At 40.0% G+C, this 21336-nt stretch overlaps 1 protein-coding gene across 2 annotated transcripts in view; it reads left to right on the top strand.

Annotated features, from left to right (window-relative positions):
* Positions 1-21336, top strand: part of hdac4 (histone deacetylase 4) — a 132078-nt gene that overhangs the window by 5213 nt on the left and 105529 nt on the right. For both annotated transcript variants that reach the window (XM_061053817.1, XM_061053818.1), the window contains exon 2: positions 11180-11450. In XM_061053817.1, coding sequence (XP_060909800.1) covers positions 11429-11450 — 22 coding nt within the window. In that variant the 5' untranslated portion in view covers positions 11180-11428. The remainder of the gene's footprint in view (positions 1-11179; positions 11451-21336) is intronic.

The raw sequence follows: 21336 nt of genomic DNA, 5'->3' as shown, positions 1-21336 counted from the left end.
GGTTTGCATGTGTGTTCACTTTGTGGCACTAAGTGTCTACTGATAATATCTTGTCAGATTTATATGCATATAAGCACAATAGTCAGAATAATATAGGGATATTTTAAAGCATTTTGTGTTTCATAGGATTTATAATGACACATTATAATTATTCAAATTAATTACATTCCATGTCTAACAGAAACTATTATCCCATAACTGCATTGCAACACTTCAGAGTCAAACAGTAAAATCAGTGCTGCTGCTATCACCTTTTACTTATTATGATTGAGCAATTTAAATTCTCTTGTGCGACGCCTCATTTCATTTCAGCTCTCCATCCTTTGCTTTTCTTGTTGTAGACGCCAATGCAGCCTGATATTCACTACGCAATAAAATTAGTTCTTTTAAGATAAACTTTTTAATTCCATCTATAACTTTGGATGGCACACACACACACTGACACACTTTTTTACTACCCGCATTGTCAGCCAGAAATGTATTGTGACACTGAGCAGCAATATCTAGACGGCAAATTAAACCAATGTAAAAGTGTTGGCCTTAATGTTCTTGCACCTTTACCCGTTTGTGTCACAAGACAGACACCAAATGTGTGTGAAGTACCCACCTGTTATTGAACTACTGAAGCTGTTTTCTCACTTTCACAAACTTGTGAAAATTGTCCGAAATATTTGGGGTGAGCTGACTTAACCCTGCCTGCCCCCTTGTAAAATTTCAGAATTAATTCTGAGCTAATGTGTGAAAGCGTCAGGATATTTAGGAAACGTCACCACGAGTGAGTGGACAGAGGAATGGTGTTCATATCATGTGGCCATTGCACAACAGGTATGATCTTCTATAAAGGAAAAAAAACCCTGACATCATAGGGTTAGCACTCTGTTGCTTTGTCTTCAATCTTATCTTTCGGGCAGCATCTTTTTAAAGTCATGTCTTGCCTCCTGAGATCTCATCTGACAGGGAAAACTTCATGCTGTGAGGGACATATATTAACAAGTAACTCAGAGGAAGATTTCAGGGGAATCCTGTTCTCAAGTGTTCCCGAGTGCATAGAATACAGCTTCTTATTGAGGTCACATTCATTGCGTATTATACCACAATTACAGCACACTGAGAATTTACTGACTGATTTCTGTGTTTCACATACAAAAGGTTTATTGTAACGAAGAGCAGTATCAGACAGTCTCAAATTATTAAGAGCAGATTAATGAGACATGAAAGAGTTAAAGAGAGTCTGTCTTTGGAAAAATCCTGATTAATAAGGTCTCTCATGGGCTTGTTCCTTTTTTTAAACACGTTCGTCATCAAACTGATGCTCTCTGGCTCAAGAGAGCATCTTAAGAGTGTAAGGCTAAAACTTCACCAAAGTTGTGTAACACCTAACTCTTGTTCTTTACTTGTCCTTAAGTTTGCCTCTTGTAATCACATTAATAAGCTTATTTATCTCAGTTGCATCGTGATTTGTAGGGCCCAGGCCTGACATTCCAACTTCATCCCATCATTTAGCACAGGCTGGCATTGGGAGAGCTTGCTTGTTTGTGGACATTTTGTGGATGTTGTCACGCTAATGGATACTAATGGGGTCTATTAATGGCACTGTTGTGCTCAGGGACAAATAAGGTGACGGGACGCTTTAACGCATAGACGCGTTCACACAGCAGAAATTTGTACGCTTCTTGGCAGAGTCTTCCCTTTAACACAGTGTAATCAGCATATTATTGCATCCTTGTTCTCAGTCCAGGTTCATTTGATTGCCTCGTTATTACACGCAATGTTTGAGGGTCCACAGATACAGTTTGAAGACTTTGGGGAATCTGTTTCATTGCCAAATGCCAATCATTAAAACCAACCAAATATTTAGACATGGGCCATTGCCTGTTTGAGTCGTCTTGTTTTTTTTTTTGGATTAAATAAACATAGAACACAATGGCCATTGAGATAAATCATTATTCATTTTGTCTTTCTCATTGGGTTTACCCTTGTGCAACTTAATAACAGACAGGAAGCTGGATATTGGCCAGGGAACAGAGACACAGTAAAAGTAGACAAGAGGAAGATTCAAAGCAGTGCACAGAGCATTTAATGGGCAGCTATACAGAGGCTCTCAGCCTCAACTGATGTGATTTGAGGCTTGATGAATCCTTGTGTTGATCCTTGTGGTCGCCCAATGAGTTCATGACTGCGAATCATTCTCCCAGGTTCACCCCTCATAACTCACAACTCCGATAATAAACCCGTTTTAGCTCCTTTGTGATTTGCCGGACCTTGTCCTGACTTTGAACCCATCCTAGGTCCCAGAGCTCAGTGAGCAAGTGTTGGAAGAGTTAGCAATTGGGAAAGACATCCTTGTTTGTGGACATGTTGTGGATGTCACGCTAATGGTCACTAATTGAGTCTATTAATGGCACTGCTGTGTTGGGTACGAGCTTGGTGACAGGACCCTGTGGTGCACAGGCACACTCAACCAGCAGGATTGTGCAAACTGTCCTGCCTCCCTACCCCACACTTACCATTTCATCATTTCAGATCACTGGCCTCAATTGCCCCTTGGCAAGTGAAGTTTTCTAAAAAGATGTAAAATACTCTCATTGGCTGTTTTTCAATTTCTCTTACTACAAAACTGGGATTTTATTTAATCCTCCAGAAGGTTTAATTTTCAACTATAACCCACACTCGATAAGTGTTCAGTTTTACTTTAAAATAAAAAAAAGTGTGTCACTGCATGTTGACAGGTCAAACGTGACAAAGACAAAAACAGTTTCATGCTCAGACAAACTGTTACTCTTGTTTAGCGTTGCTCATAAACTGAATTAACAGTGTTTCACATGAAAAACAACTAACAGACTTGTTCAACAGAGTCCACAAGAGAGTAAGTGTTCAGGGTAGCTGCAGTAAAACACAGAAACAAGAATTTAACTGAGAAACTTGCTCATATGTCAGACAGCATGACATTCTTCTGGCATTATTCAGTGTCCATGGTTGCTCAACAACATAACAAGAGAAATTAGTGTCATTAGAGACACACTTCCTTACACCTGAGCAAAAAAATCAGAAATTGAAAACAGACATTAATATGAATCAAATGTCCACTCCGTCTATTGATGTACAAGCTACAAATATTGCAACAGAGATCAGCCTGACAACTACAAAGACCCAACATGAATCCATCATGAGCACTGAGCAACATTTAGCAAAGTTACAGTGGCAAGGGAGAAGTTTATTTTAAGAGGCAGAAACCTCGGGCAGAACCAGACTCATGATGAACAGCCATCTGCTGAAACTTTGTAACTTGATGTATTATAATGGATTTCATTTTATTTTTTTAATTAAATCACTCGAAGACAAAAGTGATAATGGGAGCTGGTTCATAATCTCAGAATAACAATCAGGAACATGTGTTTTTGCAAAGTACATTTACACAAACAAGGAATTTATCTTAAACATAACATTAGAAAGGTTGCAGTATTCCTATAATACAAAACACAATACAAAATAAGTGCAATATGACTAAGGGAAATACGGAACAGTTTTTAAAACTGGACGTGGTCGTTTAAAAGATATGAACATCATGGGGACATTGCTGTCTGCAGAGAGACACAACAAGTCAGGACAGTAATCTTGCTCACTTGTTATTATTTTTATTCATTCAGGATTTTTTCACCAAATTAAATCAAAATTCTTATATATAATAATTATTTATACTTTATTATTAGATTATTATATTATTATTATACCTTTATATATCCAAACATCTGATTTTAATGAAGTGCCACATCAAAAATAGATCACTGTTTGTATTACATGCTAAAGGTTTTGAGGCCCAAATGTGTTGAACTATTAAGTTCCAAGAACACAAAGAGTCAGCGCTTCCTCCTTTGTAAAAGCAAATCATCATCATTATGTCTATATATTCTTGTTTAATTTTGTTCACCTTATCACCAATACATTTTTTTTTTTTTAAAGTAAAAGCAAATCATACATTTGCTTTCTTTTGTGTGATAAATAACTTAACACTATAACTAAAAAAGGGGGCTCTCAGTAGGAAACAATAATTATAGGAAAGAAATGAAATTTATGAAACTGTGAATTGGATAATGAGTATTATAGCTAGAGAGTGGAAATGCTATGTGGGTAAAAAGTGACAGTGACATTAAAAGAATGTGAGTGGGGGGGGAAAGGGAAGTTGAGTTGGCTTTTGTCATTAACAGGACTTGGTATCCTACGCGGAAAGATGCTCCTTCCTGTCTTTTATTTGTTCAAGAATAAATGGTCTTCTGTTGCCAGGGAAACACAAAAGTGTTTGTCTATTAACATAAACAGAATTCTAAATGTATATCACACAGAGCCCTTTTATTCTACTTCAGTCTTGAGAAGCAGTGAACACAGCACTTCACAAATAAAAAATAACGCAAGTCAACTAAGTTGTAGAGTAATACTTGAGTGTTTTCCTGCATGGCCTTGTGAAACGTCTTTGCATTTCAATGCCAACCTGTAAAAGTAAAGATGTTGACATCTTTTAAGTCCAATTTAAACAGATAAAGGACATTTTACCCAGTAATCATTGAAAGTTCTGTTCTGAAAAAAAGTCATTTGCAAAGGCTTTAACAGTGCTGCTCTTAAAATAACAGTCATGTAACATGTATGTTTTAATCTTGCTAAATCAGGACCAAAATCAAGTCATACATTTAACCTGGTCGATTAATGCCAGTTACTTCTGCAGATGATGCAGAGAAGGGAGATTTTCAGGCATGTTTTTTGTGTGTACTTGAAGCCATTTTCCATTGAACACATCTGCAGTGCTTTATTGATATTGAACTGAACAGCTGTGTAAACAGTGTGATGCAAAGCTAAAAAAAAAACATGACAGAAGTTTTACATTTATGAAACAAGCCTGCAATGTTCTACTGTATCCTCTATCTCTTCATTCAGCTTTGACTGTTCATCAATTTGTTCTAAAGCTTTACAATCCAAACAAGCACTTAGCCTTGCACTTCATTACAGATGTATTTTAATGTGACTTAATTTGGAACAATGTGTTAGCTACATTAGCATTCATGCACAACTTTAATGAAGCGACAGGTTTCAAGCACAGTAGTATAATTTTGGGTGTCATATGTTTGCTTTCCACTTATAAATATTCGGTTCACTACTAGGCTTATAATTAAAGTGTGTTTGCATGGGGATACAGCACAGCAGAATAGTTCATGTTTTTACACGATGGCTCTGACATCATCACTCCCTGCAGTAAGGGAAATCACGACAGCAGATACCTTCCCTAAGAGAAACAGTGAGGGCTTACAGGTGGAGGCTGGCGTGTCACACAGCCATACTCCTCCTCATCTTCTCTCTCCATTTCTTCCTCCTGCCTGTGATCCATAAATCAGTCTCATTAATCCAAATTGAAGGATATCTCAATTCTCAAAGTGCAGAGGCGGGAGTAATGTGAAAAGAGGAGGATATGACAACTTACTGAGCTGGACTATAAAAACCAGACATAAGTACGCAAAACATTTTTTACGACCATTGTTTTAAAAATCACAAGATACAACAGTATAATGCCGCTTTGCGACACATATATTTAATCGACATTAAAATAACAGAAGTGTGAAACGCTGTCGTCTTATTTTGTCGTCTTTCAAACATTCACTGTACTCCCTTACTGAAATTTTGCAGACATTGTCTGATAGTGGTGCATGCATGAACACAAACTGCCAAATCTATTCTTGTGGACTTTTTACCTGCCAGGCTTTTTGTATATAAGACTGCAAGAAGTCTGGATGAGCCGATGTGTGAACACAGCAGGTAATGAAATTTCTGCGAGCAAGAGGTTGGGGTGATGACGTCCTTCATGTTGAGCAGAGTTTCTCTGCTTGATGGTCTTTACGGCTTGCTTCATTTGTCTTACTATATTGCATGTATTGCAAAAATGCACTTTTGTGTGTTGTGGTGTTGTTAACACGGAAACAATAACCATTTCAGAAGTTTCCTCCTCCTCCTCCTCCTGCCAGCTGTACCCATGCAAGAAAGTCTGGCTGCAGACCTCACCTCTCAGGCCACTTCCTTTGCAGGCTGCCAGAAGCGACCTGAGAGTGGAGGTCTGCAGCCATACTCTCTCTACCCAGGTGCCCCCCTAAACTAGTATTTTGAGTTGTGAGAGTGTGACTGACTATAATAATCTCCCGTTGTGAGATGCATTTGCAAAAGCCAATTCTGGGAATGTCAGGTTCTGAATGTCCTGAAATTATTAAGAAAAATGTCAGGACTTCATGTGTAAAAGGGGCTCTCATGTCCTTTCTTTCCCTCCTTTGCTGGCATCTCAGCTGGGAGGGACCAAGGTGAGGAGATGAGAAAATGAATTAAGGGAAAAAATTAGAAAAGGCTGAAGTGTACCCACGCTGTCACGGCTCTGTGACAAGAAAATTGATCCCCCTGTCCCACTCAATGTCTGTGCTCGTCGTCTTGTCCCCGTTCAGCCCAAAGCTGATTGATGTGATGTCCTGTGGTCATAACTAGCGTTGTTCACTGACAAACATGAACAAGCAGCACAGTATCATGTTACAGCAGGTTCTTTCATGCTACACAGAGCTCTCTCACTCCCCTGTACCCTGCATCTCCAGCTCACCTTCTTTTACCCTTATCATGTCACCTGTGTCACACTGAGTTTAAAGAGGTCATATTATGCCCTTTTTGGGGTTTGTATATTTAATCTGTGTACCTACTAAAGTATGTTCACAATAACTAAAGTTCGAAAAAGTTTATGTTTTCATGTACTGCCGCTCCATGCACCGGCTCGCTTCTGTTTCTCTCTCTAAGGCTCTGAAGTGCCCACGTTCAGAGTCCCCACGTGTGCCAAGTCTGATCTGATTGGTCAGTCGCTCAGCCACTCTGACTCCGAGGGCCGGGGAGCAAAAACATTAGCACCTTAGCACTACTGTGCTACCGCAGGCTACGGCATATCATGGGCGTGCTACAGAAGTTAATGGGCGTGCAACATGAGCTACTGGGCTTGCCACAACGAGCCAATGGACTTAGATCAGTGATATCACACTGACAAGACGTCACACTGGCAATTTTTTTTCGAGGGGGGCTAGAACCGAGCGTTGCATGCAGCTAATGCTGCAGCTAACAGGAGGACATAGGAGAAGCTGCATTTCCGCTGACTTTTTTGCACATAGATGTGCCTAAACATGCACAGGACACTTGGAAAACACACTAAAGAGCATATAAAACCAGAAAAAGCATAATATGGGACCTTTAAGTCTCCCTCCATTTAGATGAGGATGCCCTCAGTTGAACCAATCAGAGTCTAGACCCATCACGGTATTCTATCTCTGCATGGAAGCAAGGAGATACAATCATTTTCCTTTGGGGCTTTCCCCTCTATAATTGCTGTCTGTAAATACTCAACTATTTCTGCAGACAACAAAGAAAATCAGGAACATGTCAATCAGCAGCATATTGGCATGGAGTAATCCCACTCTCTAGTTTAATAATTCATAGACAATTAGGGCTGAGAGGCTGAAGCTGTCTCCATGGCACAAGTGCATTTTCAATGATTCATTTTATGAGCTATGCAAGGGGTCTCTTAATTGTTGTTTACTGCTCGCTGCCCGACCAAATGTTATTTTTATGCCTTCGTGATTACTCCCGGCAGCGCTTGGAGTGCTTGGGAAATGAAGTCCATTAAGGGGTCCTGAGAGTTGTTTTCCTGTCGAGTGGCAAGCAACGTCTCCAGGTTCTAACTTTGCTGCACGACAAGAATAAATCTAATCCAATCTCGATTGTCAGGAAATTAAACGTGAGGTATGAAGATGCCGGTATCATTTTAACGGTCCTGAGACGCACTTATACCTGCAGTGTTACAAAGATTTGTTTTCATAGGATCCCTGATGAGAAGTTTTAATTGTAGGAAATATTTATTGCATTAAAGGGACATTCAAAAGCTGCGCAAGCATAGCTGACTTCTGCCTGGTACCAAAATATACAGGTTGATGGTGTCAGAAAAAGGGCAGACTTGGCTTCACTCTGAGCTGCACATGGTCTGTTCCTTGTGTTTGTATGTGTGTGGCAAAGGGAGAAAGTGAGAGGACTAAATGCCTGTGGTCATTGCTGACATAGTGTGACAAGCTGTAAAAGCACAGTCAGAATTCTTGGGTGACAGACGACTCCTTTAACAAAAATAGTCGGCCGGACCTGCAAATAGCACTGCTGCCCTCCAGTCGACACACACTGACAGATTCTCTGACACCTCATACCTCAGCCATCAACTCTTCTGGTCATCAAAGTATTGTTTGAAACATGCAACACTTTAACAGACAGCTATGATTGAAACACAGTCAACCAAACATTTAAACCTACACTCAGTTCATTTTGCCCCTGGCCTAAAAAGAGGGACATTATAGAGGAAATGACAGATGATGAGGATGCACACACTCATCACTACAGCTGCCATCTGAATTTGTAGTAGATATGATGAGTTGGTGTGAGGTAATTATATAATATTAATTTCTGTGTGTGTACACACATACTTAATGGGGAAATGAATGTTCACAATGTTAATGTCTTTATACATTTCAACTTTTCAATTTCTTAGTATGGGTGGGCGTGAACAAATTTCCCCCTCCAAATGGGAGGATGAAGGAAAAAGTTTGAGGACTGCGCCGACCAATAGAAAAGCTTCACAGAATCAGGTGAATTAGAGTGTTACCATGACAGACAAAGTCATGTGGTGCTAGGAGTGACTGTAATGATATTCAAAATGAAAAAATGCCAGCAATCTGGGTGTGTCCACCAGTTTTTTTTATAACTTGTAAAAGCACTCGTGTCTGAAGTCAGTATTGGTCTGGACAAAAATAAGTATCCAAATAAACTCTACTTTCACGTCATTGTTTGAGGGCAAAACTGAAGCGAATTCTTTGGTGGATTAAAAAAAACTTCAAATATCTTAACATTCCTTATTTCTGCACGGACCAGGAAAAGGAATGAGCTTAACCACATTTACTCATGGGATTGTTTCCATCAGATTTTCTTTGGCCATGCAATGCTTGCACCTTCTTTCCCTTGAACTCATTCATTTGACAGTAATTCAGTTCAGCAGCTTTAAAAGTACGAGCAACAACAAAGAGAATGTGTGTTGTGTGTATTTGTTTTTAGAGTGAGACTTGAAGGCAGCACATACTCACTTTGTTGTGGCCTCTGTGGTATTTTTTAGTGATTGATTGCAGCTCTCATTACCTCGTGTTTGTGTTCAGGTCTGTTGACACCTGTTCTGTGACAGAGGTGAGTTTGAGCTTCTGTTGGTTAGGGTTGAATTGCCAGAGGCTTCTGTGTGTGTGTGTGTCTGTGTGTGTGTGTGTGTGTGTGTGTGTGTGTGTGTGTGTGTGTGTGTGTGTGTGTGTGTGTCTGTGTGTGTCTGTGTGTGTCTGTGTGTGTGTGTGTCTGTGTGTCTGTGTGTGTGACACACCAGACACTATGAAACATTTTCTTCGTCTGTCTTGTCTGTTATGGACTCTGATGTCGGTTTTAAGCCTCCAGGAAGTCTCTGTTTGCATTTCACTACAGGCCCTGCTACAGTGAAGAGCCTTTTATTAACACACTGACTGCAGCAGATAACCGTGGAAGTCAAGATAGGGTTAGTGTTATTCAAAGCTTTGAATCGATTTGTATTTTTTTCTGTGTTTTGATTCAGACCACATTGACAATTTTTGCCTGACTGGGTGTGGTTACAATGTTGATGGAGACTTGCACTGTTAGCTGTGGCATTGCCATTATGTAAACATGCTGGGATTTTACTTAATCCAGATGCTTCAAGTGAAACCATATTTGTTCAATAAACAAACAGAAATGTGAAACAAACCTTTAGAGGGAGCAGTGTTGCACGATAACTTTTTCTAGACCACAATTTTATTGTTTTTCAGAATCAAAAAAGAGATATTCAGGAGCGCGGTTGACCAAGTGGTTAGGGCGCGCGCACCGTGTACAGAGGCTGGAGTCGTTGAAGCGAGCAGCCCGAGTTCAAGTCTGACCTGTGTCTCCTGTCCCACATGTCATTCCCCTCTTTCCCCTATTTCAGACTCTATCCACTGTCCTGTCCCTCCAATAAAAGCCCAAAAATAAATCTTTAAAAAGACAAAAAAGAGCCTTATATTTGTCAAAAGAGTAATTTTCTGCTGTATGATAGAGAGGTTCTGATAACATACTGTGTTCCATCCCCACACTGATTCTGATTTCTTTACTTGTGTATCTTTAAGTATGTTATCAAGTGCTTTTTAAAAACATGCATATTGTTTAATGCCTGATGACCGACACTATTGAACCTGTTTTTCAACTGAAATGTTACCCCTTAAATCTGAAACCTCGGGTACTGGTGAAATTGTTTTACAGGTAGGATATTCTGTAAAATATTGATAAAACTGCTGACTGTTTCCGATCACTGATTATATTTATGATCTCTTTAAGCACTGCTCTGTCCTTTTTTTTTTAATATCATGAGTTCATTACCTTAAATCCTCTCTCCTTTGCCTTTATGATTTGAAAATTGCCAGTGGCAGCTATAATGCATCCACAGTCGAAGCACAGCACAACCTGACACGTTTTCTTGTAACTTAATTTCAGGTTTTCTCAATTGATGACTTGCGCTGTGACTGGTAGCCTCACCTTGGCAGCCACACTCAAGCTGACAGCTGAGCCTACACAGCAAATACTTAACTCAGGCAGCAAGTCGTTTAATTTAACTTACTTTTTGTAAGAGGGACAATATCAAGAGCTAAAAGATGTAAATGCACTCAAGGAAGCTGAAAAGCTAGTTTTCATCCAAAGCCCCTTTTTTCTGATGTTGTTTGTACCCCATAATATTAACGCAAAACGATATGATTCATGATAGTACAACATACTAAACTATTGTAAAAAACATTTACAGTGAAATAAAAACATGATGTAATAGTCCGGTCAACAGATGGGATTAATATTCATTTAAAATGTGATTGTGTTTAGTATTGTTCCTCTCTTGCTTGAGGTAAAAACAGGGGTTTGTGTGCAATAACATCCCATGATGACCTCTGATTGAAAATATTTTATTTTATGTTTCATGTGTCTTTAAATATGAAAGTTAAAATGTCTGTTTATTAATGTACAGTATAACCCTCTACATGGAACATTTTTTTCCTGCCTCACCCTCACACAGCCCCACCGTTTTATTGGAAGAAATCCTGCCACAACACACCGCTGAGGTTTCCACCTGTGGCTCAGAGTGATGAAGCCTTAAGAAACAACTCCACCTCTGTCCCTCCTCGGCCTGACGCTTCCACCTGGCAGCAGAGACTTGGCTGGAAGGCACATGGTGGTCTCTCCAGCCGCCAAGGAGGTGCACTGACACCCTCACTGCTCACCTCAGCTCCTTCGTCAAATCTGCCTGGCAACAACAACCATAACAATGAGCTCTCACACACGAACAGGTAAGATGGAAAAAAGTATTTAAAAAGAAGACTCTTTCCACGCTTGTGTAGTTACTTCAACATGTTAAAATTCTCCTATAGTTGAGTTAAAAAGTAGTTGTAGTAGTTTGAAGGAATTTTGACTAAGATAATCTGCACTGTATTGAGCATTATTTTTTATTTTTAAGTGAAGAAGAATTTGTAGATTGTCCAGTGAATAATCATTCACTCACTTGTGCATGATTATTTTCATGGCCGTACTATTATATCGGCTTTATTTATGCATGCAGTATTCTTCACAATCCTCCAAAATGACAAGTTTCCTTACAAGTTTGCACGCCTCTTCTTTGAACTGTCATCCATGCCTAGTTAACGAGATAAGTTTAATGTCAGCAGATAAAAAAAAAAAAAAAAAAAGAAGACAAGCCTGATCCCTCATTCTTTTTCGACATGGTTGATAAATTGGTTTCTCCTCAGAAAACACACCAAACTTGCTCTGTTTATTTCGTCATTTTCTACGAGGGCTCCTCAATCTCCTGACGAATGAGTGAAAGGGATAGAGTTGACATTTTAGAAATTTAGTACCAAATCAAGCATGGCGCATATATCCCAAACAGAAGTCAAAGATATCATTTGTGGTTACATTTGCACCCAAGAAAATACTTACTACAGTAAAGCATCATTGTAGGTATCAAACACATTTCAGAGATCCATCCTGATGTTAAATCTGAGAAAAGCGGTCACTGTCAGTTTAACATGTAGATTCTATTTTTGCAGAATTGATATTAAATTGTACAAATTCACCGTGTCTATCATTGCTAATGTTGTTTCCAGTTAGAGCAGAAGTTTGTCTTGTTTTTAGTCATGTCATGGTCATGACAGTTATGCTGTGTGCAGAGGAGGCAGTCTTTATAAAGAGTTTAATTTGATTGAGATAACTGTTAAACATATTGTTGTATCTCCCAGAATATGGCGGCAAAGGACATTAAATGATAAACAGAATGATGTTTCTAGGAAACAGTCTCTGGTCGGTTGCAAACAGACCAGAGAAAATTCAGACTGAGTTCTAATCACTGTTAAGCAACTTTCCCACATGTGGTATTGTTTTCTGGTCATAAATTATATTTCACAGTTGGTTTCTTTTTGCATGCTCAGAAATGAATTCCCTGCTGTGATTAAGCTTAACCAATGAGAGCTCCCCATGTGGCTGATTGGACTCAACAACCCTCTTTGCTAAAATCACAACCATGATGCAGATCTTCTTTTTCCTCTTTGGCAACTGCAGACCACAGTGGACAAAGGGACAATTGTTTCCTCCCTTACCCATCATGCTTTAGCTCAGTCTTGGTTGTATTAAAACCCAATGATGTCACTGCCATTGATTAAATGTTGTGGTCCTGCGTGGCACAATTTGGGTTACTGACATCACTTTCTTTTCTCTTGAACTGCGAGTAAGGACATGGTGTTGTTGCAGCCAAATGTTGTGCGTCAGAAAGGATGTTTTAGGTCATCCCGAGCGCTTTTATTTTCTTCTTCTTTCCTTTTTTTCTGTAGTACATTGTGTTATGTAAGTGGAACCTTGGATTTCCTTTTGTCCTCATTTTCAAGCAATTTTATTGCTCTGTCTATTCTCAGATCCCATGTGCATTTTTTTTCCTCCAAAGCATTTGACATTTTTGAAATAACCTCAAGTTATTGGATGACAATTGAACTGCCGTCCCTCCCCAGGTATGCTTGTCATTTTCCGGATTATTTCCTCAACGTCATCTGACTTTTTTTGTGCTTCTATGATAATAATCCTTCCCTAATACCCAATAAACCTTTTAAATAATGGAAAAAATATCCAAAACCCGGATCCAAAATCGTCAGTGCTTTTATAACACACTTCCAGCTCTGTAAATCCTCTTTGAACTGTTTAAATTATGTCAGTTGAGGCAGAAATATAATAAGATTTTTGGAAAATACGTTTCTCATGATTCATAATGAAGCCAAATTTTCCAAACATAACTCCCAACATTGAAAATAGGTATTGGAAAGATCTGTTGACATTTGGTATCAAGCCAATACATTTCTGCTACCAGACTTTCCTTCCCCTTGAGGAGCTCTGAAATTAAGAATGAAGCTTTCACTACTCAATTTGCCCTCCTGTTAGCAGTTCATTTTCCCCTTGTCGCCCTCCTGTCTGTGCAGTGTTTCTAAGTCTTTTTTTCCCCTTATATGACAGATCATCATTTCCCATTCTCGAACCACCATTTTAGAGCACTGAAGAGGCCTTTTGTCCGACTTAAACTTGGGTGGCAAAGGCTGGCATGTTGACATGCTACTTGGCATTTTGGAACTGGGTTTATGGCCTTGGAGCCGGAGCGAGAACACACACACAGACAAACTCCCTCATCCCAACAAGAACCCCCCCCCCCCCATCCCGCCTCTCCAGTGGCAGTAATCGGTGGCAGGTCCTGGCTGAGGGGGGATCTTGCGTCAATAAATCGTCATGCAGAGCGACTCCCCTGCCTGGAACACAAACACAGTGAGGGGCCGTCTGCTGCTGGAGGCCTTGTATAGCTTGTTAAAACCCTCTGAGGCCTGAACAGTCTGACCAGGAAGAAAACGCATGCTGGGTTTAGTAGATGTTGGTATTGTTTACAAGTCTGAGTTGGTACTTTATTTGTTGGAGTTATCCCTACCTTTTCATGGTGTTCTAGTTGTTGTTAGCTGAAAGTCGTGCTTGAAGCAAGAAGACTGTTGGGAGTCTGCAATGTTTTAGTGTCTGCTAGTATGCAGGTATGTTTGCAGGTTAGGACTCACTGTTCCCCAATGTGTTTAGTACGACTCATGGCTCTGACACACCGCTAGTACTAACGCACGCCCCTGTTAGGTTGTCACCTCTTTCTGCCTCTCCCTCTATCGGCGGCTCAGTTGGTAGAGTCGATCGGGGGTTCATTCCCCAGCTCCTGCAGCAACATACCAACCTCTGCCATCAGTGTGTGAATATGTAGGTGTGACATGCGGTGTAAAAGCGCTTTAAGACTAGAAAAGTGCTATACGAGCTCAAGTCCATTTACCATTCATCCCACTTTCAAAACCCATCCCAGTTGCAGCAGATGGCTGTTCAATATGAGTCCGGTTCTGCCCGAGGTTTCTGCCTGTTAAAATAAACATATTTTTCATACCATTGTTACATTGCTAGATGTTGTTTAGCGCTTTGCTCATGGTGGATTCATGTTGGGTCTCTGTGTATAATATAACTAATCTAGACCATGATCTGTTTATTAAGTGTCTTGAGATAACAGATGTCATGCATTCATGCTTTAAAAAATAAAGATGGATTGATGGATTGAATTACAAAACAAGCAAACATTACAATATTTAAAAATAATGCCACATCACTCAGTATCGATTTATTAAGATTATAGATTTTTTTCTTTGTTTGCATGTGTGTTTCCTTCTATCTTTCCCTGCATCCTCACATTAATTCACAACTTTCAACACATGCATTGAACAAAAGTAAAAGAGAAGAGCCTCCTATAGAGTGTAGGCAAAAGGAAACATTTTACTTTAACGTGCATGTTTTTAGAGTGGGTCATTATGAGGGGTGTTACTTTTTCCTTCTGTCAGTCATTGCTGCAGTGTTGAGGTGCAGGCTGGTAGCTTCTGCGAAGGACTTGGTTTTTAAAATAAACACGAGAATCGCACCTCCTCACTTTTTCTGAGTCTCAGTCAGGCTGCTGATCCTCGGCAGATGGCTGTGAATTATTCATGTCAAGTTTTTTGGGACGAGCACGGCCATGTGTAGATTTTTTATCCCAGAGATTTTTCACAATCGGAGCGGAGGGGAGCTGTGATTGAGAGGGCTTGACGGCACAATAAGTGCTATACAAAAGATGGTGGAGTGTAAGCAGCTAATGCCAGATAAGACTGTTATTATTGTTTTCCCCCGTTGTGATCAATAGAGCGCTGGGATGTCTTTACGTGGGATTTAAGTTTCTTTTTTATTGCAAATGTGACAATCTGTGTTTGGTTGTTTTGTCATCAACTTTAGGACCGTGTCTTGTTCTGACATTTAGATTTTAGTGCTTTGAGGATGAAAACCATGCATGTAGTGCTGAACTATGAATGAAGAGATGAGAGATGAGATGAGCATTTTTTGATTTGATTTTTTTATGAGCACTTTTCCCGTCAAAGGTTTAATTTTAGGCTTTTTATGCCTTTATTGAGAGATAGGTCAGTGGATAGAGTCAGAAAGCTGAGAGAGAGTAGGGAATGACATGCAGGAAAGGAGCCACAGGTCGGATTTGAACCTGGGCTGTCCGCTTGGAGGACTATAGCCTCCATACATGGTGGGCGCCCACTAACCACTAGGCTACCAGACCCCCCCCCCTCTCGTCAGATTTGAGTGAAATATTTTGCAGGTTTGTGTCTTTGGGTCAAGTTTCCCCTTTGAGCAAATTTTAAGCATATTATTTCTGCCTGCGCTCAAGCAGAGTAAAAGTGTATATTGAGTAACCGAACGTAATCTGAAGCGTTAGATTTAGAGGTAATCAAAGCTGCTGTATAATGTGGCCTCCTGCTTCTGAAATAGCTTCTAATTCTCGCACATGCCCTTCCTTCTCTTCTGTCACTCTCATTTCCTATCTGTCTTCTTTTCACTCTGTGTCTCAGTTTTAATCAGGAGCTGTAATAAGGACTCGCAGTGGGAGCTATCAAAAGCCCTGCAGTGGTGGATTAAAAGAGAGTGGCTAGTGTCTGGGCCAGTCCACTGGAAAGGGAAGAATAATCTTCAAAAAGGGAGCTTAACCCCTGCTGGCCCACGCTGAGGATTCCTCATTTACAGGGGCCATCGTATCGGGGGAAAAGGGCTCAGGCTGTTAATTGATATGTTAGTCTTCACTTTTAGAAAGTTGTCTTCACTCATTCAAAGTAAGACGCAAAATGAAGTTTAGCTGTGAGTTATTCAGGAAGTTTCGAGGGAGAGTGATGCTGTGCTTCTGAATGCGTGCAGCTGCACTCACAGCTACTGCTGCTATCTAGTGATTGTCCAGAGAGAGAGAGAGCCAGAGGGACACAATAGCACTCTTCTCCTATCTCTGTTTGATGCATTTGAGTGCTGCACAAATGTTATTGTTCTCATTTATCCTTGGCTCTGCAAAAATCTTCCTCAATGGAACGATGGATGGGAATGAGAGTTGAAGCAGACTAAACAGAAGCCCTTTTTTTTAACAGAACAATGGAAGCTGCTGAGGAGAAATAAGATTACTGCCTCATTATTGTCTTCCTCTCCACAGTTTTTTTTCTCTCCAGAATATTCCACTCAAGTAATCTCATTGCCAGATGAAACAAGTGTGCAATTTAGCCTTATTATTTAGCATTCAAAGCTTTGCTTCTGCAGGAACGGAAGTTCACAATTGAATTATAGTTTTGTACTGCTGGGTCTGTTGTTTCAAATCCACGAGGATTCAACAGTCTTCTTTTTGTACTTTCACTATTAATTATTCACTGGTGTTTGGATTGATGTTGAAGCTTGCCTAGGTAATGTGGCATTGGGTTTTTTCAAATGTAATGCCAAAAGTACGACTTACTTATTGTGTTTCTTATCTTGCTTTTTTCCTCTGGGTGGCTTTTAGCAGACTGATCAGTGAGTAGCGTTGTCTTGAAGCTTAATGTGCTGCTACTCTGCAGGGAACAGTATGTCAGTTAGACTCAGCGGGTGTTAAGCCAATGTGATATTACACTTATTCTAAGTAAATAAACATGATATTTAATGATGTCAACATGTCTGCCAGTATTCAATTTAGGTTAAATTAAATCTAGGGCCAGTAAATGCTATGAGCTCCAATGGGGCGGCAGTAGCTCAATCTGTAGGGACGTGGGTATGGAATCAAAGGGTCGCCGGTTCAATTCCCGGCACGGACCAGGTCCGGAAATTGGTCTGGTAGCTGGAGAGGTGCCAGTCCACATCCTGAGCACTGCCAAGGTGCCCCTGAGCAAGGCACCGAACCCCAAAACTGCTCTGGAGCGCTCGCTGTGGGCAGCCTTTCACTCTGAGACCCCTCCATTAGTGCATGTCCAGGATCCTGTTTGTGCATGTGTGTGTATTTCGGCCTTTGTTTGTGTAGCATGTTCAATAACAGAATGTAAAAAAACTGAATTTCCCCTCGTGGGATCAATAAAGGATAAATTATTATTATTATTATTAACACAATCAATACATTATCATAAACTTAATTAAAGCAGCGTAATATGGTTTTACACAATTACCGACTTCTAGGCTTCTCAATGAAATTATGAATCTTTTCTTCAATATATATATGAGGTATCTATTTTGGTAATGAAATGCTTTTGGATGGAAAATATGACAAAGCAATGCCATTGAACTTTCAAAATAATGGTTTATCTATAAATTGTTGCTATGTGTTGTTATAAGATAAGATCCAACAATATGTACTTTATGTCCCTGTAGGAGAATTTGTTTTGGACTTTGTCCTGTAGTTGCATAGAGAATAAAAAAAAATACACATCACACAGCTGTAGAAACTCCCTGTAACAGTTTCCACATATTGATACCTGTGACAGCAGCGACATACAGTATTGACAGATCGTGCTACCCATTGACACATCGTTCATTACCTCGTATTCAGAATCTGAATGGACACCAGGAGAAGTTAATGTGTTAACTCTGAGCAGAGGGACGCTGAATCTTCTGCCAGAGGATAACAGCTGAAACTCTGGGTGAAGAATGTGAGTCCTATCGGACACTATTTTCTGTGCCTGTCTGATAATCGACTGCTCATAGATTGAATGGATAGGTTCCTTTATAACCGCCATGTTTGTTTAATAACAAAACATCTGACTGTGTGGAACAAGTTATCCTTTTTGCTTTGCATGATGTGATTGTTAACCATTTGAGTTGTATGTCACTCCAGTTGGTGCAAAGCTACAATTGTTGTATGATTAAAACTAAGAATTGTTTTAAACAAACAGAAGTATTTGTATCTGAGCTGAAACCAGACACTGATACAGCTCTTGGCTGTTGACAGTATGCTGCGCAGCAAGATAGCCCAGATGTCCAGCCAGTAACAGATATGGAGATTAAGAACATGCAAAACCTTGAAGATTAACCCGTAAGGATCCACATCTGCTTCTCAGCTTAGAGATGCAGGGTGAAATGCAAGTGGTCACGTTGGCTCTCTCGTCGACTGTGAGTCCTCTGTGCATCAGACAATTCTCAGTACAGTAAGACAGAGAGTACTTCTGTGTTTGAAAACCGCTGCACAGGTTCAATGGGGGACAGCAGAGAAGAGCGAGGCGTGGGTCAGGTGGGTCCTCCGAGGTGGTAATCCTCCTGCTTCTATGAAGAAAACAAAATCAAAAGTTCCCAGAAGTTACACAATCCCTTTTAGGAAGGGCTCAGTGCACCCTAGGTCTCCAAGGGCAGAATGAACTTTTCCAGGCACTAATCCGAGGATAAGCCCTGAAACAGAGGCCGGCAAACTCGGCTCTGTGCTGCGGCGGACTGAAAATGCATGAAAAGCCCCATGGAGATGTTGTGCTCGCTGCAGTTGTTCACTTTTTAGACTGACTCAAATTACAATCACTCACCCCACCCTCTTCCAGACCAAGACATGTCAGGATACACAATCTAAGAAAAGAGAAAGGAAAAACTCTTCCCAGCTCAGGCTCTCCTAGCTTGGTTTTATGCAGGTCGAATACTGCTCGGGTCCTTCATGGACAAGCATTTCTATTAGGGATGGTAATTAATTCAATGCTGTTAAAGGTTAAATTAAATTCAACAGTCTAACCAACTCATCAAGAGAAGTAAATGGATTAATAAACACATATATAGGGATATAAAACAGCGTCTCTTTGTCTTTTATAACTCTGTTGAAGCACATCCAGTGGATCAGCAAGGGAGTGCCTACTTGATTAAGATGATTACACCACGATATGTGTTTAAGAGGCGCAACATTAGCTGACACTAAGCACCTTTTCATCGTTCAATGAATTCTTTGGGAGTCAAACAATGACTTCGTTTACTTTGAGTTTACTGGGCTGAAGTGCCTCTCTCAATCAGAACCAGAGAAAGTCTTTTTTCAGACGGTGTTTAACTGATTGTAGATGATTGTTTTCGACAGCATGATTGTGCACCTGATGGCAACCAATTTCCATAGTGTGTGTTTTAAGGAGTTCAGCACTTTAATCTCAGTTTGAACACTATTACATCACAGAGTTCAGTCTTGTGTACAAAACACAGTTGATGTCTTTTCATGCATTGTGAAGTCTTGATAGTTATGAATATGTGACACCTTTCTTACTTAAATTGCAAGTATAGAGTCAACATCATTTAAGGCTCCTAGGAACATCCTATAACCCAAACATTTTCATAAAATTTGGCTGATATCAGGATTTGCAACATTAAGTAAAGGTTATCTCATTGACCACATTGCATCCCCATTTTCTGAAGAAACCAACATCTGTGTCACGGCACACAGACAGCATAGGTTGCTACGCATTGGCTGCACCTCTTTAAATGGGTCTCTTTGCTCCCAGGCCACTCAAAGAACCTTAATTGGACCCTCTCTTTCCCCTGACCCTGACTCCTGTATCCCCCCTTTTATGCACCAGGTCTCCAAATAACTGATGAAATTCAGTCAGTAGCAGGAGACCAGTGCTAATCAGCCCCAAGCGGCGAACGACTGGTGTGCCTGAGATAGAGGAAGAGGGCTTCAAACCAGGAGTTTTTCTGGATTTATAACTCTGATTCAGCGGGGGAAATCAGACTTGTTAAAGTGAGCGTATTATGTTCCTCACTAAGAGCCTTCTACTCAGCAAGGCTTTGAACCCCTACTGCTCCACTGGAGCTGCTCAGCTGCCAACGCTAGACTCTTGTGGTTGTACTTGGCAGCTTGTATGTGTGAATGTGTGTAATTTGAAAGTCAATTTTTTTTAAAGCATGCCTGCTTAGTAAACATCCCTTAAATAAATGACGGCTAAGGTCCCTTCTAATAGCGTTTCTATTGAATAGCTTTAAAAAACGGCCTTGATCCTCGAAGTTGCAAACATTGCAAGAAAATCCAACTTTAAGTTTATTTCACTCTGTATACTTTCTACTTGAAATGTAGTCTGTGCACATTTGATTCTTTTCAGTCCTGGGTGCTTATGGGTACTCAAGGTTGATTTAAAAATGTGAAAACAAACATATACCTTTATCAGGTAAAGCAATAGTGGAGGATAACTATGACCTGCAGTATACAAAGTCACATTACTGGGATGTAGTGGTCACAATGTTTTGACTAAACATGCTTGATATTTTGGACTTGGAGGGACCAATGACAGCGTAGTTGTTTTGCAAAATGTCAAGTTTATGTTTCAGGTATATTTAGACGCGATGAGTGAACAGCAAAAACCTCAGAACTTTTAAACAGTGAAGTGTTGACACATTCAAGTCACTATAACCAGCTATTGCATTCTCCAGAAGAGGAATGAGGATGTGAGCTCCAATGGAGTTTGACATTAGAGGAGAAAACACAACACCTTTATGCTCTTTTGTCCACAGTGCTTCCTTGATATAATGAAATTAAGTATTGTATTTGAAGTTTTACATTTTTAGTTAGACTGTTATTTAAGAACTGGAAAATATGAAATGCACTCCGAGTCTGTATCAGCTGTAGTTTATTAGGTTTAATCCCAGAAGCTGACCACAGGACAGCATAAAACTACTGTACCTTTCCCAGTTTTCTATTGATATTTATAAAAAAAAAAAAAAAAACGCACTTACTTGACAATTTAGTTTTACATCACTTAAGGAGTATACTTAAATAAGGGAATGTCATTCTTTTCTGCTAAATTGGTTTGAAGATAACACATTTTCAATTCATTTCAAACCTCATTACAGACTCAAGGTTCAGCTAAA

This window comes from Labrus mixtus, chromosome 13 (genome assembly GCF_963584025.1).
Source record: "Labrus mixtus chromosome 13, fLabMix1.1, whole genome shotgun sequence".
Taxonomy (NCBI): domain Eukaryota; kingdom Metazoa; phylum Chordata; class Actinopteri; order Labriformes; family Labridae; genus Labrus; species Labrus mixtus.
This window is presented reverse-complemented; position numbering and strand designations above follow the sequence as displayed.